Consider the following 19,817-nt stretch of genomic DNA (forward strand, 5'->3'; position numbering starts at 1 on the left):
CTGCCAATCCTTCCCTTTTTTGCTGAGGAAGGCTGGCCCTGAACTAACATCCGTGCCCATCTTCCTCTACTTTATATGTAGGATGCCTACCACAGCATGGTGTGCCAAGCAGTGCCATGTCCACATCTGGGATCCAAACCGGTGAACCCTGGGCTGCCGAAGCGGAACGTGTGCACTTAACTGCTGCGCAACTGGGTCAGCCCAATGCTTATTATTTGACTTTTTGATTCTACCTATCCTGGTAGATGTAAAGTGGTATCTCATATGGTTTTGATTTGTACTTCACTGATGACTAATGATGTTAAAAATCTTTCTATGTACTTATTGGCCAGTTGTACATCTTTTTTGGAGAAATGTCTTTTCAGCTCTTTTGCTCATTTTAAAATTGGGCTATTTATCTTCATATTGTTGAGTTATAGAGTTTTAAAATATATTTTGGATAAGGATAAATAGTCCTTATCAGATGCATGACTTGCAAAATTTTTCTCCCATTCTGTGTCTTTTCACTTTCTTGAAGGTATCATTTGTAACACCTAAATTTTAAATTTTGAGAAGTCTAATTTATCTATTTTTTCTCTTATTGCTTATGCTTTGGGGGAGTTTTATTTAACTCTCCAGGGTAACAACTTTTATATCTGAGAAAGGAATGTGAGAGTATTGACTATGGTACAAACAAAGCAATGAAAATTACTTTAGCACACTAAAGAGAACTTTAAAAATGAAATCTAATCCCTAGACTTCAAACACTTTTAATTAAAGATCAGCCACGTTCAACTATGAGGAATTTACCTTAAATAAAACCACTTTTTCAGGTGAAAGACCACACTGATGCAGGTGAACTATGAGATACCATGAAATGACAAAACTACAATCAGAAAACTTGAGAATGAGTCCACCTTGGGAACCTCCACGAGCCTCTCACTAGATTCTTCTCTAATAAAATAGTTCACAATTTGTACTCCACTGACATACAAGAATTGTTGTAAGGCTTAAAAGAGATGATGTGGGGTATCAAATATTATAGTTACTCATACTGGACAGGTCTGAATATAAAAATGTAAATGGGATTTTTCATCACATGTACTTAATCTTATAATTTACAACTTGTTTTATCTGTAAATCAATCCTTGTAAAAAGCGCCTTACTTGCCTTTTTTTTGTTTTTTAAAAGATTGGCACCTAAGCTAACATTTGTTGCCAATCTTCTTTTTGTTTTTATTTCTTCCTTCTTCTTCTTTTCCCCAAAGCCCCCCAGAACATAGTTGTATATTTTAGTTGTGAGTGCCTCTCTCTGTGCTATGTGGAACAACACCTCAGCATGGCTTGATGAGCGGTGCCATGTCCACGCCCAGGATCTGAACTGGCGAAACCCTGGGCCACCGAAGCAGAGTGCACAAACTGAACCACTCGGCCACGGGGCTGGCCCCCTTGCTTTGATTTTTAAGGATTTACCACACCAAAAACATTAACAAAAATCAGGAAAAAATAATTTTAAACACAAACTAATATAAACTCATATTTATTTTTTGTCTTAATTTATATACTTCTCTTACACAAATGTTTCCAAGTATGCTCATTTTTTTCCTCTTTGCTAAATGTTACATCTTTTTGTGAATTAGTTTTGTGTCATAAAGCACAATCTTATTCAAATATCCTTCCTTTAAAAAAGGCTAGAAGACGGTATAAAGGGGAAAAGCTGTGTTGAGACAAATGGAACAAATGGAAAATTATTATCCAACACGTGTGATAAGATCTAATAATTATTTTAGACAGGATTAAGCAGATAAACTGGACATGAAAAATAAACAAACTGTACCTGTATTCACAAGTGTGAGCCAGTAGAAAGACAGACACACATACACACACATACCCCCCATCATCCTTAGTATTATCTTACTTAAAAAACAATAGCTGGTTGTAGGTGAAAGCTTGAATATTTTGCCTCAGGAAAACACCCAGAAGGGAGGAACGATAGGTAGGAAGTGGACAAAACAACTACACAGACAATGTCTGGCAGAAGAGGTTCAAAATGTAATGAACACAGAAGATGATGGGACACACATAGAACTTCATCTTTCATGGACAAGTAAGGGTAAACATTGCCTTTTCTCTATAGCATAATTACCCCTTCACACAAAATAACCTTAAGAGGTGTATATTCATTAGTCCCAGAGTTCCCCAGAGGTAGACTATTACGCTGTTTTACTCCATCATTCCTTTTAAATACTTACTATCATCTCCAACAGGACCTGCTGAACACTGTGCTGGGGGGTCCCGTGCCAGGTCGTTCAATTCCTTAAGAAAGGAGAAAGAAAAGAAATGTATTCAACATAAATATAACTTTATCCATTAATAAAATTTTCACTGTTACCAATATTCTGTCCCACCACTATAGCTCTTTTAGGAGTATTCTTTCGAAGTCAGAGATGGGTAGATTAGTGAATCTTTAGGTTAAAGTATTTTGAATTCTTGAATGCAAATGTGTGTTTAAAAAAGTGGATCATTTTTGCTTAGTTCAGAGTTTAGTAGGTAAATATAAGCAAAGTTAACACGTATTAAGTACTAAAGAGCCACAAAAACTGTTTTAAAGTAAAAACTTCATTTATCAGTTTTCAAAAAAGATTCAAGGCCAGTTTTTGTACCTCAAAACTATTAGGTTATACTTGGGACAAGCTCTTGAAGTCATAAATGTTCCAAATTATATGGGACCATCTCACAAGATGTTGATATGTTTTCACCTGATATCCATTACCAGGTTCCAAAGGTAGTAGAAAAAAACTTTAAAAAGCCTGGCTGAAGTAACAAAACCCATCATAAAGTTTTGTAATCAGAGACAGATCTACCTGTAGTAATGGTCTACAACCAGATGCCAGCTTCTTAGCTATTTTAACACAAGAGCCCACAAATCTGAGATTTGTTACTGGGTGGGGATGCCTGAAAAACCACAAGGCAGGAAATCATACCATATTCCCTTTTCCCTGGGTTTGTTATTTGAGATAAAAACAAGCTCTGAAGAAGGATTATTTTTAGATTATATTTTAAAACTACAACAGTCAAAACAGAAAAATCAAATATTTAAAAAGTAGAATAAAAACTAGAATCTTATTAATGAGTTACATAAAGGTATGAATTTAATATTCCAAATATTACACACTTTTAAATTTGGAGCACAGTTATTTCTCTAAGTCCCTTCCTCTGAGTTAACTTATTCAATCAGTCATTTTGGTTACATCAGTTATTCTGTTTTATCCTATCTGTAAGCTTGGAGGACAAAGCATAAAGTACAGAAATAAAGTTTTGGGTTTTTTTTTAAAGCACTGGGAATGAGATAAAGATTTAACAATATCTACTTTCTCAAGTACCTCAATTTTTGAATTTTGTATCTCCCTACAACAGAGATTCCTTACCCATCAAGAAAAAAATAACCTATTGTACAGTTCCCATTCCCAAATGTTTGTAATACAGGTCAATATAACTAAGAATGCTTGCTTGATTTAACACACAAAAGTTTAGGGGCCGGCCTGGTGGCGCAGCGGTTGAGTGTGCACGTTCCACTACAGCTGCCTGGGGTTTGCCGGTTCGGATCCTGGGTGTGGACATGGCACCGCTTGGCAAGCCATGCTGTGGTAGGCGTCCCATATATAAAGTGGAGGAGGATGGGCAGGAATGTTAGCTCAGGGCCAGTCTTCCTCAGCAAAAAGAGGAGGATTGGCAGCAGATGTTAGCTCAGGGCTAATCTTCCTCAAAAAAAAAAAAAAAACCCCACAAAAGTTTATTTCTTTTCACTAATAGGTTGCTAGTAAAATACAATTTGAATTGAACAAGCTATTTTGAAGTCCTGCCATGTTCATTAAATGGAATTTTACTTGTGATTTATCCTTAATATTTTGCTCCTTTCAAATTAAGCCACCTTTTTCCATTCTGAATGACATCAAGAGCTAAGACTTACCTAAGCTGAATATAAGATCCATCAGTCCATTTCACGAACCAGTATGACATAATTAATTTTAAAAACCTAACCCAAACTTAGGCTAATAGACACACTCAGCACTTTCTCGGTTCAAAAGGCTCCTATATGATACAGATGAATCTCAAAAGCATAATGCTAAGTGATTAAAGAAGTCAGACATTCTGTATGAGTCCATTGATATGACATTCTAAAAAAGGCAAACTTACAGTGACAGAAAGCAGATCAATAGTTTCAGGGGCTGGAGGGAGTTGGAGAGGATTAACTAACTACAAAGGGACATGAGGAAAATTTGGATGGTGAGGGAAATGTTCTATATCATGATTTTGGTAGATATGTACAACTGTGTATATACCTATCAAAACTCAAAATGTATACTTAAAATTCTTTAATTTTATTGCATATTATATCTCAAAGTTGTTTATTTAAAAAAGCATCCATCCATCCATCCATCTTTGTATATGCATAAAATACCTCTGAAGAATGCACAAGAAACTAGTTAACAGTACTTGCTTTCAGGAAGGTAAGCTTGCTTTGGGGGTCAGAAGGGGAACTGTGTATATTCCTTTTATATCTTTTAAATTTTATAACAAGTATATTTTTATTGCATATTTGAAAAATAAATTACCAGTTCTGGCTGTAAATTTGGATTAAAATAAAATAGCTATTAAAAGTTGTAACCATCTGGAGGGTAATCAAAATAGTGAAAACCCAGTTAAGACTGAATAGAAGCTCCAAAATTTGATGTCTCTGCACCAAGATGAAAACTGAAGTTGAATCTTGAAATTTAATAAAGTTACTAATCTAGATGGATCACTTGGGCAGAAAAGGTGCCCTAATGTATGAGGCTGTCTTTTTGTTTAACAGTTGGCTTTATTATTTGGCTTTACACCTATTGTACAGTTATATACGTTAATTTCTTTAACTTTTTATTTTAAAAGAAACAGTATTGAGATTTGTCTTATATATGAAATAGTAAATTATACATTATTGGGTTGAGAGTAGGGCTAGGACAAAACCCAAAACCAAGGAATTTTTCTGTAGCAAATGCAATAAAGAAATAAAGTAAATACAACTAAATTTAGAAAAAAAGAGAGGAGGGGACTTGGACAGTTCAGATAGAGAATCCTTACTTTCTAAAAAGATTTTATGGTCCAACTTTCCTTGAAGTCTAAAAAATCAGAATAAAGGTCTTATTTTGGGAGTAAACTATGGATTTTACTGAACAGTTCTCAATTTAAAAAATTTCTTTGATGCTGTATACTCCACTTGTTTCTAGGTATACAGCAGAACTGATATTTTTAAAGATTAAGGGTTATAAACAATTTTGATTCTCTGAAACTTTCCTAAGTGTTTCTCATCTTAGTTCAATCAGCCCCAAAACCTTCTAACAATTAATTTTTTTCAGGTAAAGTTTAATTCACTATGAACTTTTTAACACATTTCCTACTACTATCTTTTTTGGCTCAGGAATATGATTTCCAATGAAGAGATACACAGGGATAATAACAGTGCCTTATATTATTCCTTAAGAATATCTATTTTCCAAAGGATTAGCCCTTATTTAAAATGGACCACTATCAAATAAAATAGAACACTAAAACCTCTGAAAGGCTCAGATATTTCTATCATAGAACTACAGCAAAGAGAAATGAACCTTCCTAACTCTATGAGGGGAGGGGCTCCTGCAAGGGATATGTAGATTTTTCTTTCACTGTATCCTTAAGTACTCTAGCTAGGCCATTAGTTGGTAAAAATTAATCCTTCCATTAGCCATTTTTAAATAACCCTCTTTCCCCACAGTCTTAACAATTATGAAACAAAATACAGATCTGTGGCATGGAATAGAGATTTGTTTCACTATTTTGGTCCTCACCCTATAGCATAAGGTCAAAGAAACAAGATGGGAAAATGAGAGGTTATAATTAATTTCATAGAAAAATGGTTCTAAAGTTGAGTTTTAATAGTTCTGAATATTGCTATATAAATCAAGGATCTTTGGTGGTGATAATCAGGATATGAAAAGATTTAAGCAGACATTATGATTCACAGAATTATAATTTCAAAGTCAGAAGAAATCACTTAGACCAATTCCCAATTTTGTAAGAAAATAAGATATAAAGTATCTTCTAACCCAAGGAAGATATGTTATTAGTAATTAGCAGAGTAAGGACAAGGTGTTCTACTGTACCATACTTCTTTAATCTGGATCTAAAATATTAGAAATGTACAAGTTAGACTGTCTGAGAATCTATATATTGCCCAGGAAATTAAGCTGAATCTCCTTTAGGATGATTGAACTGCAAAGAAAGAACAGCTAAACAAGTAATAGTTCTTAAAAATGAGGTTCTTGCATAGCAGCATCAGTATCACAAGAAAACTTATTAGAAATGCAAATTCTCAGGCTCTAATCATACCTACTGAATCAGAAACTCTGGAGTGTAGCTTAACAAGGTGGTTTTAACAAGCCCCCCAGGAAATTATGATACACACTGAAATGTGTATTACTTCTTTTTTCCCCAAGGAAGATTAGCCCTGAGCTAACATCTGTGCCCATCTTCCTCTACTTTATATGTGGGACACCTGCCACAGCATGGCTTGACAAGCGGTGTGTAGATCCACATTGGGGATCGAAAGTGGTGAACCCCGGGCCGCCGAAGCAGAACATGTGAACTTAATTACTGCGCCACCGGGCTGGCCCCAGCCCAATCTTAACATTGCCATATTAACTTTATGAAGGCCCCTGTATCCTCCGTGAACTAATGATTATCCTGAACTTAGTGTTTATCATTTTCTTGCATTCTTTTATACTTTTCTATGTGTCCACAAACAAGGTAATCTTGTTATGATTTTTACCTTTTATTTAAAAAGTGTCACATGGCATGTATTCTTCTATACTTTGCGTTTCCCTCAACACATTGAGCTATTTTTCCATGAAGATACACAAGTAGATCTAGTTTTATTCCTTTTTACTGCTGTTTATTTTGCTACTCAATGTCTAAACCACAACAGTTCCTTTCTTCCGTTGATGGACGTTTATTTTCTGTTTTTCACTATTACAATGTTTTGTAAATATTCTTACTTATTCTTGTACACACCTGAGCTTTTCTAGGTAAACACTTCTTCAATTTAACTAAAAAGTACCACCTCCACTCTTTTTGACCATGCAACAATGCCTTGTATTATGATGGGTTTTTACCATTATTTCCTCAATGCATACATGCAAGCCAAAAAAAAGTGTAGTGATAACACACTGGAAGTTGCAAACTTGATCATTGCCTAGAGAAGGGAAAATCATCCTTAAAACATGCTTAACCATGAGGCCAATTCATCTGCCGACCTCCAAGAACACGGAGATAAACATGATAGACAGTGTCCCCCATCTGAACCGTCATTCACCACCATTTCATAATCCTTCTTCAGGCCCAGATCAGCAGTACATTTCTTGCCAAAAATCATCAAATGTCCAAGAAGACTTTCATTATCCTCTTCTACTATAGAAATCTGGGATATATGTTTCTTGGGTATCACCAGAAAATGTGTTGGTGTTTGAGGGAAACACCTTTTTAATTATAATTTTCTTGTCAACTCTACAGGTGTTTCATACAACTTATGTACTAAATTTAGTAAACTGAGATGTTTCAAATTATTAAAGAGGAAATTTCTTCTAAATGTCTAAATGGATGGCTATTTTCTAAGTTTATAAAAAATTCTAGATGTCCTTCACTTCAATAATTGGTTCTACCAAAAACTGTATGGAGATTTTTATGCTGCAAATATTAAAAACTAACCATCTCACGTGTAAGTATATTAACGAAAATCAGTTTCCATAAGGATAACTGTTATTCTATAACCTGTTAATGTTCTTGCTGATATCAGTAGGAGCAAGAGGCAGAATCCAGGTTTTCTAACTCAATATTCTTTGATGTTTTCTCATTATTCTGCTCTTAGGTAACTTTAAGCAAGTCATTCAACTTCTCCAGATCAGAGTTTTCACATCTATAAAACAAGGAAGTTAAACTAAAACAGAAATTTATACAGCATGGTTCTGTTATGGGGTTCAGGAGTCAAATAAATTTGGGAAACGTTATAATCCACATAATTATAAGAATATTCAAGATTCTAAAGAAGTCCTGCATAAAGAAAACACTATTGTTTGGACAGAGAACCAGGCTATGCCTCTTTCCTTGGTCCATTCTTCCTATGCCACCTTCTTCTGTGACAGATTTTATTGTCACAAAATGTCTAATGTCTATGAGAAAGTCAGAAATAAGAACGGAGAAACCAAAAAAACATTTCTTATCCTAGACAAAGAAATGTTACTGTTTTAGGATAAAAGCCTCTCAAACATGACAGAGAAATCTATGCAGCATTGTTAAACTCTGTCCTGTGTTATTTCTCATATCTATATCTTGTTTCCTCCCTCTAGGCTATAAATTACTTCCAAGTAATTTTTTCAACTTTTTTTAATTGTAGTAAGTACCCATAACGTAAGATTTGCCATCTTATCCATTTTTAAGTATACAGTTCAGTGGTATTAAATATATTCATAATGTTGTGCTCAAAGTGTTTTAAGAGAATGTTTATTGCAAAAGAAAGCTCATGTATGAGTTCCTTTTCAGATATGGTTAATACAAGATAAATTCCCTTTCCAAAGCAGATTACATGTTTCTGTTAATTTTCAGAGACAGGGATTTCTTGAAAAAGTTACTTTAAGTTCCAGGAAATCCTTACAACTGCTATTTGTCTGACAATGGTGATAGCTTCCAGTAGTGATCAAACATATAGCTGATGTGTTTTTGGCTTAAAGTAGTTTTTCAAAAAGTTAAAAAGGGACAAAATATTTTTCTCATGAAGCATATACCTTTTAAAAGGAAAATGATATGCTATATAAAGATATTAGCAAACCTGTCATTTACATAATCCTATTATACTAAAAAATTTACATAAATACTGAAAGTTTATACTATCTATATCACAACCCACCAAGTAAAGTTAAGCAAAGTACCTTATTGTATTTATATTTATAAAGTAAATATAATCTAAAATTCTGTGTAACAAAGGAGATCCTGAATACCTTAAGGTAAAATAAGGAATTCAAAAATTTTAAAGATTTTATAGGATTTTAAAGAAAATTCTTTCTTTAGACTCATTATTGACCTTAATTACACAGCCAGGGCTACATTTTAATAAAGTGGAGGAGAGTGTACAATCAGGAAGTCAGAGAATAATGAGGTCTATCACCATTTGGCAAGCAGAAAAAGTCAACTACTGGAACAGAAGTCTTAAACAAAAGTTAGTGAGTTAAGACTTTTAAGATATTTCTATAAAGTAAGTTACAGTTGAGTTATAAGGCACTCAAATTTGTTTGGCATGCTTAAAGTTTCACAAAGGAGAAACCAATATGAAATTCTGACAATGCATATAATTAACCCAATTATGAACCTGAGGTTAAAAGTTGTTTTTAAAAAGGCCAGACTTCAGTTTACATTTGTCTATCTTCACAATAGCAGTTATGTTTTTAAAACACATCAACACTGAATACTTCCAACTGCAAAGATTAGTGTTCAGATACTGCTGTTTTAGGATGAAAAAAATCTTTTTTATTCCCAAAGCGATCCTTCTTTCTCGAAGCAGCTATATTATTAATTAACCATTCCATATAAATCTAGTATCATATATAGTACTGTATAATATTTCATGTTCAATTTTTTATCCACAACTATCAAAAGTTAATTTCTGTATACCCTCACCTCTACTCCTTGAATGCTTAATTATAAATTCCTTTAGTGAGAGACAAGGTATAGCATATTCTTTTTTTTTTTTTTGAGGAAGATTAGCTCTGAGCTAACGTCTGCTGCCAGTCCTCCTCCTTTTGCTGAGAAATACTGGCCCTGAGCTAACATCTGTGCCCATCTTCCTCCATTTTATATGTGGGATGCCTACCACAGCATGGCTTGCCAAGCAGTGCCATGTTCACACCTGGGATCTGAACTGGCAAACCCTGGGCCACCGAAGCGGAACATGCACACTTAACTGCTGAGCCAGCAGGCCGGCCCCTATCATATTCTTTACTGCATTTCCCAGAGACTGGAACATAAGAGGTATTCAAATGCCAGCATGTATGGATGAATGCCTAGCACAGCACCAAGCAGAACTGGTGCTGACACACTTGCAAATGGGAAGATAAACAAAAGCACATAAACAACTAAGGGGAAGGCCAATCCATCTAGCCTAATCACATATAGTGTCAGAAAACAAAAAGTTAGTCTACAATGACATACAGAATATATTAAGATCTAATTACTGAACCTGAATAGACCATTTTTGGGTGAGACTAGATAACACTAGAGAACAAGGAGTTTCTTCGAGCACTTCAGCAGCAACCACTTAGATGGAAATGTTCTAATTTAAGACAATACTGTTTATTATTGAAGATCAAGAACGTTTCCTAGACTTTATTTTACTGATATGAACTATCATTTACTCATTTCAAAACTTTTTTTTTCTTAATTCATTAGCTTTTTAATTTCAACCAGTCCAAGAAATCTAGAAACAGTTTGCCTGGAATACGCTCTGCACTACCCTCCCTCCATGCACCTTTAGGTTTCACTTAAGTACTGCCTTTAGAGGGGGGCTTCCAAAAGCCCTTCTCCCCCATTTCCACTCGATTTACTGTTGAGTACTATGACAGAAAAGTACAAGTTACCTTAACAATTCAGCATAGTTCATATTTATCTGTGTGATTATGTACTATCTCTTGACCCAGTGACTAATAGGGACCTGACCTCTAGCTTTGTGCACAGTGCCTGGCCCATGGGAAACACTCAGTAAACACCTGTTGAAGAAGAGATAGTTACAATTATATACAGTAACTGTAAGTACCTAGAGAAAGATAACACCATCTTTCATTAATTCTAAGATACTTTTTTTTAATATACCTGAAATCAAACTGTATATTATACTTAATGGCATGTCAGCTTAATTGGCAGTATATTTTCTTTTTTAGTAGTACATACAATAACAGTACATCTATCTTTCAATTGATGGCACCTTGGAGTCAATGAAGCAAGGTACTTGGGAAGGCAGTAATATTCTCTGACACTACACCCATGGGATCATATACCTAACAAAGTACAAATTTAGAACTTTGGCAATCGGGGTCAAAGTAGAAGATGATTAAGTAAATGAAAGAATTAGGATGGAAAATCACAACTCTTTTAGAAGAGTACTTCTGTATTAAGTGGGAGGACAAAAATATTAGGGAGGGGGGTACCAAGAGCAAAACAGGCAAACAGCTGTTCCTTGCTAACAACTCCTGGAGCTGATGAACTCTCAGAGAAGATTAGACTCCACACAGGGTCTCTGTCAGGATCTGAAATTCCCTCTCCTTTCTGTCACTAAAGCAATGGTCAATGTTCTTCAACACTCTATGTCCAAAATGAGGGTGGCACACAGCCAGGTAGATGGGAAGAGTCTATGTGCTAATAGACAGATGGTGGAGTACCTACGCCAAAAGATTTTATCACTCACTAAGCTCCACAGAAAATACTGAAATGCTAAGAAAAAAACTCCCTTCCTGGTATTTGGGTAACCAGGATCTTCTACACCAGCGGATTCTACCTCAGTTAACAACTACATAGCAAACTAGAAACCTAAAGAACTTATTTTTGTCAAGGATCACTGCTACACTCTTCCTTAACACTAATCACTATGAACTATAGTCCCAAGCTTGAGAAAATGGGAAAATAAATTAATGTTAATATCATTATCTTGGTATGCTTCTTTGCTAATTAAAGTGGCAGGATAATGGGGACCTCAAAGAGGTAAAAATGCCATCCTGTTTCCCATTATAACCTGTAAAATTATGCCCCTATTCCCTAAAAAACCTGCAAGTACTATTTTTAATAAGTAGCCTATGGTTAAGTTTTAGTACTCTGACATTGTGAAACATATAAAAACTGTTAACCTAGAACTGTAAATCCTTGAAACCTAAAAGTAATACCTCTCATGGACTTTACTCATCTCTTTTCCAAAGCACAGTCAGTTTCTGTTTCACAAGTTCTCCAACACTAACCTAGGGAGTGCAAAATGATGACCCCGCCCACAGTTAAATCAGTCTTCCTACAGACCGACAATCTCTATGATATAAAATAGGTGACCAATAGTCAAGTAAGCTGTTAAATTTTACTATGCTAGAAGACTGGCTACATAGATGCAAAGCTGTCTCAGGTGATGAATCAAAGCACAGAAAACACAATTTAAGTGGGGGAAAAAAAAAAAGCCCAAACCAAGTCTCAGGCCCAGGATTATATTTCAGAACAATCATTCAAAACACCAACTGACAGAAAAAGATTTCTGTGTCTCTCTGGAACAAACTTTCAAAACTGGACACTAGACAATATTAACAAAAGTGCAAATAGATATATCTGAATAAATGTCTTCTCAAAATTAACATTTTATGCAAGCTCAAAGATAGGAGCCCTCTGTCCACATTGAAATCACCTGAGATGCCATCTAATCAAGTATCTTCTACATAGTAAGAGAAGCATTTTGGGGGGAAGATATTATAGTACCATGACAATAAGAAAAATGAAGAGTTTTTGTTTTTCTATGATGAAATTCACACTCTAAAAGGACTTTCACTTTATTTGCAGCAAGGGTTGGGGGAGACCCAATCAGAAAATTAAGCCCACAGTCAGGCTGGGGCAAGGTTTGGCACTGATGAGTATTATCTGTTTCAACATTTTACACTTCCTGATATTAAGAACAAAGCATAGCTCTCATAACTAGTTTTTAATAAGATCTGACCAATTAACATACCGGGAATGTTTAATCCATATAATCATTACAGTGGTGCTACTTCAGGATTCTGAGAGCATTTCTGAAATTAACAAAGAGGAGTTGACAAGCAGAGAAGCTGTTCTTCAGGATGACAATAGAAAAAGTATGAAAATATTATGAATCAAGTTAAAAAAAAAAGCACATAGTCTCTTTAATAAACGGTGTTGGGAAAACTGGACAGCCATATGCAAAAGAACGAAAGTAGACCATTATCTTACTCCATACACAAAAATTAACTGAAAATGGATCAAAAACTTGAATGTAAGACCTGAAACCATAAAACTCTTAAGAAAATATAGACAGTACGCTCTTTGACAGTAGTCTTAGCATATCTTTTTGAATATTATGTGTCCTCAGGCAAGATAAACAAAAGAAAAATAAACAAATAAGACTACATCAAACTAAACAGCTTCTGCACAGCAAAAAAAAACCATCAACAAAACGAAAAGACAACCTACCAACTGGGAGAAGATATTTGCAAATCATATATCCAGTAAGGAGTTACTATCCAAAACATATAAAGAACTCACTCAACTCAACAAACAATCTGATTAAAAAATGGGCAGAGGATCTAAACAGACATTTTTCCAAAGAAGATCTACAGATGGCCAACAGGCACATGAAAAGATAGTCAACAGCACTAATTACTACAGAAATGCAAATCAAAACCACAATGAAATATCACCTTGCGTCTGTCAGAATGGCTATTATTAAAGAGGCAATAAATAACAAGTGTTGGAGAGTATGTGGAGAAGAGAGAACACTCATACACTGCTGCTGGGAATGTAAACTGGTGTAACCACTATAGAAAACAGTACGAAGATTCCTCAGAACATTAAAAATAAAACTACCATATGATCCAGCTATTCCACTTCTGGGTATTTATCCAAAGAACACAAAAACACTAGATTTGAAAAGATATATGCACCTCTATGTTCACTGCGGCATTATTCACAATAGCCAAGACTTGGAAACAACCAAAGTGCCCATCAATGGATGAAAAGATAAAGAAGATGTGGTACACACACACAGGAATACTACTTGGCCATAAATAAGGATGAAACCTTGCAATTTGGGACAACATAGATGGACCCTGAGGGTATTATGCTAAGCAAAATAAGTCAGAGAAAGACAAATACCATATGATTTCACTCACATGTGGAAGATAAAAAAAGCATAGATAGAAAAGACTGATGGTTACAGGGGGAGAAAGAGTAAAAGGGCAATTTGTATGGTAACAGATAGCAACTAGACTTTCGGTGGTGCACACAATTTAGTCTATACAGAAGTCAAAATATAATGATGTACACCTAAAATTTATATGTTATAAACCAACGTTACCTCAACTAAAAAGTTAATTTAAAAAAACCAGCACAGACAGCCTCAAGTTTCTTAATATATGTATGCTATCAAGACCATGAGTTAAGTGAGTGTCTCATTAGGAACATGGCTAGTAGTATGAAATTCTTTTTCCTGTGACTCAATGTTATCTGACACTTTCCAGAACAGACAGGCAACCAAGAAGATAGCCACCTCTCTGGTCTGTAGGCTTTTAAAGTCTTACAGAAAAAACAAGGAATACAAGGTAAAAACTCAAGAGCCTAGTGATTACATTTTAATGCTACAAGAAAGAAAGAGTTTAATCCCAGTACACATGTGTCTTTTTTAGAACATTTACATCCTAATATCTTTTATCTTAATTCCTTTTCCTTAGTCTCCCAACACTAGGCAAAGTAAACAAAGCAACTTAAGAAGGGATGGGGAAATGCAGAGATGGTGGTCAAAGAGTACAAACTTCCAGCTATAAGATGAAAAAGATCTACTGTACAGCATGGTGATTATAGCTAATAATACTGTGTTATATACTTGAAACTTGTTACGAGAGGAGATCTTACATGTTCTCACCACAGAAGAGAAATGGTAATTATGGTGGTAATCATCTTGTAATATGTAAGGGTATCAAATCAACACTATATACCTTAAACTTACAGAATGTTCTATGTCAATTATATCTCAATAAAGCTGAGGGAAAAAAAGAGGAAAAAAATAAAGCAATTTAGGAAGTTATTCTGACAGGAAAAGACCTGGCCCTAAATAAATGGCTACACTTACTTCTCAAAACAATCACAACAATCACATTCTTAGGTTTCACATCTAACAAGCCTTTCCCTTCCTCCCTCTTCCTCCATTTCTTCCCTCCTCCTAATCACTGGCCAAACAAATCCTCTAAAAACTTTTCTGAATTAACATTTGGAAAAAATGTTAATATAACATTACTCAACCACTGGAATTGTTTTTAATGAATCCAAAGAAGCAAAATTCTACCACAAAATTAAATTTATAACATATAACCTTATCCAAGAGGTAAATATGTTATTGACAAAATTTACATATAATGTTATAAACCAATGTTACCACGATTAACAAAAAAAAAGGACAAAATTTACTACAATTTCTCCTGCAGTAAATAATTCCAAAGATGGCTGCTAACAATTTCTCCTCTCCCTCTAAGAACATACCACTCCTCTTATCAAGAAGTAGACTATTTCCCTTCCCCTTGAATCCAGGCTGCCTTGAGTGTTGCCTGACCAAAAGAATGAAGCAAATAAGACACTGTCACTTACAAGTCTAGCATTTAAGAGGCTTGACAGCTTTTCTTAGAGCTCTCAGTTACCATATAGGCTGTCCAGGCTATCTTGCTGGAAAGACCATTTAGGGGATGGGGGTGCACATTCCAGCCAAGAGTCAGCATCAAAGCCCCAGACATGTGGGAGAGGTCTGCTTGGACCTTCTAACCCTGATGCCTGCTGAATACAGCCACAGGAATGATCCTGGCTGAGAACACATGAAGCAACACCACCTAGCCAAACCACAGAATCCTGAGAAATAATAAATCATTGTTGTTGTTTTTTTTTTAAGATTTTTTATGTTCCCTTTTTCTCCCCAAAGCCCCCCGGTACATGGTTGTATATTTTTAGTTGCGGGTCCTTCTAGTTGTGGCATGTGGGATGCCACTTCAGCATGGCTTAATGACCAGTGCCAGGTCCACGCCCAGGAACTGAACCGGCGAAAGCCTGGGCCGCCCAAGTGGAGCGCATGAACTTAACCACTCGGCCATGGGGCCGGCCCCTAAATCATCGCTGTTTTAAGGCACTTAGTTTTGGAGTCGTTTGTTATAGAGCAAAACTAACTGATAAATACCCCTAGATAGTCTCCAAACAGGACTCTGAATAACAGATCCTTCCAATAATTATTACCAGAGCAGTTTCTCAGCAAAACAATAACAAATTTCTAATTCTCCTAAATATTAAAACAAAACCCACTACCCTGTTACTGAAAGCTACTGGCCCAAGAGAAATTTGTGTGTGTGTGTGTGTGTGTGTGTGTGAGGAAGAGTTGCTCTGAGCTAACACCCATACCAATCTTCTCGATTTTATTATGTGGGTCACCGTCACAGCATGGCTTGACAAGGAATGTAGGTCGTGCCCAAGATCCAAACCCATGAACCCAGGCCACAGAAATGAAGCGCGCTGGACTTAACCACTATGCCATAAGGCCAGCCCCTTCAAGAGAAATATTTCTAATATTTTAAAATACTGCTAAGAGGGGAAAGTCATGATAAAAGTAGTTTATTCCAAGTGATCCATGTCCTTTCAGATTTGACATCCTAATATACTGTGTAGAGTTCCTTACAACACCAAACAATATTTAATCTCAGCAGGTATAAATATTTACCTAAAACTCCAAATGAGGTAAATAATAAGCTAGTCCACCTTAGCTAAATTTAGAAGACAGCCATTTTTATTTTGTTTTATTATTTCTGTGTGTGTGTGTGTGAGGAAGACTGGCCCTGAGCTAACATCTGTTGCCAATCTTTTCACTTGAGGAAGATTGTTGCTGAGCTAATATCTGTGCCAATCTTCCTCTATTGTGCACATGGGATGCTGCCACAGCATGCCTTGATAAACTGTGTGTAGGTCCACGCCCAGGATCCAAACCTGTGAACCCCAGGCCGCCAAAGCAGAGCACGTGAATTTAACTGCTATGCCACCGGGTCAGCTCCAGAAGACAGCCATTTTTAAATGTTATGTATTCATCTAGGAGAAAATCACAAACTATTTTTAAAATATCTAAATGTCCAATATTTTCATCAGCTACATAAAGATAGACTCATAGAGGTTCTGCATTTTATGACTTTTGTAGTGCCTGTTCCTTTAGAGTTACAATTCCTAGAAATATAAATTTTGGCATAACACTACAGCATGTATTTAGAAATATATACAGGAAGAACCACTGAAACTCAGACTTCAGGCAAAGTGACAAATTGAACATATAACTTCTACTCTCCCCAAATCCTATTTAAACGAAGAGTCAAAAGAATTTTCTTTTAAAGGCTTAAACCCACAAGTACAAAGAATGCAACAAGAGACAACACCAACAAACTTTTGGAAGCTAAAAAAGCATACTGATGAGTGATAGTGACTTAGCAGTCTCAAGAAGGTGAATCCTAATTCGTGGGAAAAATTCAAGAAGAAACCAAATTTACAAAGCTCAGAAGTTGACGGTGCAAGCAACTCCTGGAAGTAGGGCTAAACACAGGAGGACTACTTTTACATCTGTTTAAGTAGATGAGGATACAATCAGCAACATCTAGAGAATGAGGGACAGTATACAGGACAAAGGATCTGCTTTACTCAACAAAACAAGTTAAGAAAAAAAAAGAGGGATAACTCTATATTAACAAAAACTTAAAAGTCATCAACCAAATGCAAACCCTGGGCCTTCATGTGAACTAACCACTTGGCCATGGAGCCGGCCCCAAACGCATGTTTTTTAAAATGCACACATTTCCATAACATCTATGTAAATTTTGACAATATCCAAAACAATACTACATATTGTGTAGGGATAAAAATCTTAAAACTAATAAAGATAAAACTTTAAAACTAATAAAGTGGCATCTAGATCACTTCCCAGACTCTGCACTCCTCCAATGTGCGCCCTCCCCACCTCCCCAAGCAACAGGCTGAAGGTTTGTTCTCTGGAGAGGATAAAACAGAAGGTCTCAAGACTGAGAGACACTAAGCACAGTCAAGGGTAAGGATGATATATGGAAAACAGGAAGGTTAAGTGAACATTTACATACACACTTTGTTCCCAGTGGTTCTGAGAACACTGGAAGCCTAGCCTGTACCTTCCAGGCAGGAGATTAAAAGGTTCTTCTCAGGAAAATCTGACCAGCACAAGATAAAGAATACAATTCACTGACATTAGTGGTTCATCCAGAGAAAGAGCCCAGCCAGCAAACCATAAATTGAATTTCACAGTTGCCAAGTCTCACTGTCATATGCTCAGACTTTTTAATCAGCTTTTTAGTGTCCTACTCTTAAATAAGGATAGACAACTGACAATGAAGGAATCAGTCATCTGATAATTCATCTTCGACATGAAAGATAAAAGCCAAAACAATGTGGAGAAAAAAAGAAGCAGGAGAAAACAAAGACCACGCAGGGAGAAGAAAAAGTCAAAACAAAAGACAAACTATCATGAATATCCTTAAAGGTAAGAGAAGCTATTGCTTCTACGAAACAAGAGCAAAATACTTAAAACAAACAAATATTCTGAGAATGAGAAAGTCTTCCAGAAAGTAGATAAAAGACAAGATGGAAAATAGAAAAGAAAATGTAGGAGGACTAGTCCAAATACTCCCCAAATTGATCTACAGATTCCACGCAATCTCTATCAAAATTACAGCTGCCTTTCTTTTTTTTTTTCTTTTTTACAGAAATGACAACCTGATCCTAAAATTCATAAGGGAATCCAAGGACCCAAAGAGTCAAAACAATCTTGGAAAACAACAAAGTTGGAGGACTCACACTTCCTGTTTTCAAAACCTAATACAAAGCTATAGTATTCAAGACAGTAAGGTACTGGCATAAGAATAAACATATAGATCAATGGAATAGACTTGAGAGTCCAGAAATGAATCCATACACCTATGGCCAATTGGTTTTTGACACAGCTGCCAAAACAATTCAGTGGAGGAAAGAACAAGTCTTTTCAACAAATGGTGCTAGGACAACTTTATATTCACATGCAAAAGATGAACTAGATATCTACCTCACACCATATACAAAAACTGACTTAAAAGGTATCAAAGACCACCATCTCACACCCATCAGGATGGCTACTATCAAAAGAAACAAACAAAAACAGAAAATAACAACTGTTGGTGAGGATGTGGAGAAACTGGAACCGTTGTGCACTGTTGGTAGGCATTTAAAATGGTACAGCCAGTATGGAAAACAGTATGGCAGCTCCTTCAAAATATTAAAAATAGAATTACCATATGATCCAGCCATTCCACTTCTAGGCATATGCTCAAATAATTGAAAGCAAGGTCTGGAAGAGATATTTGCACACTCATGTTCATAGCAGCCTTATTCAGAACAGCCAAAACGTGTAAACAACCCAAGTGTCCATGAGCAGATGAATGGATAGGCAAAATGTGGTATGTGTTACCTAACAGAATATTATTTAGCCTTAAAAAGGAAGGAAATTCTGACAACATGGATGAAACTTGAGGACACTGTGCTAACTGAAGTCAGTCACAAAAAGATAAATACTCTATGATTCCACTTATATGAAGAACCTAGTCAAAATCACAGAGACAGCAAGTAGAATGGTGGTTGCCAGGGACTGAGCAGAGGGGATGGGGAATTACTGTTCAATGGGTAAAGAGTTTCAGTTGTGAAAGATGAAAAGAGTAATGGCTGCACAACAGTATGAATGTACTTAATACCACTGAACTGTATATTTAAAAATGGTTAAGATGGTAAACTATGTTATATGTATTTTACAACAATAAAAAAAACCTGGAAAAAGTAGATCAAAGACCTAAATTTAAGAGTTAAAACTATAAAACTCTTAGGAGGGGGGCTGGCCCAGTGGTGCAGCAGTTAAGCGTGCATGTTCCACTTTGGCGGCCTGGGGTTCGCCAGTTTGGA

The 19,817-nt window shown here is 35.8% G+C and overlaps 1 protein-coding gene across 2 annotated transcripts in view; it reads right to left on the reverse strand.

Annotated features, from left to right (window-relative positions):
* Window positions 1-19,817, reverse strand: part of UBE2D2 (ubiquitin conjugating enzyme E2 D2) — a 47,647-nt gene that overhangs the window by 12,547 nt on the left and 15,283 nt on the right. For both annotated transcript variants that reach the window (XM_044780577.2, XM_044780578.2), the window contains one exon: window positions 2,231-2,294. In XM_044780577.2, coding sequence (XP_044636512.1) covers window positions 2,231-2,294 — 64 coding nt within the window. Of the gene's footprint in view, window positions 1-2,230; window positions 2,295-19,817 lie in introns of those variants that run through there.

Source organism: Equus asinus, chromosome 9 (assembly GCF_041296235.1).
Source record: "Equus asinus isolate D_3611 breed Donkey chromosome 9, EquAss-T2T_v2, whole genome shotgun sequence".
Taxonomy (NCBI): domain Eukaryota; kingdom Metazoa; phylum Chordata; class Mammalia; order Perissodactyla; family Equidae; genus Equus; species Equus asinus.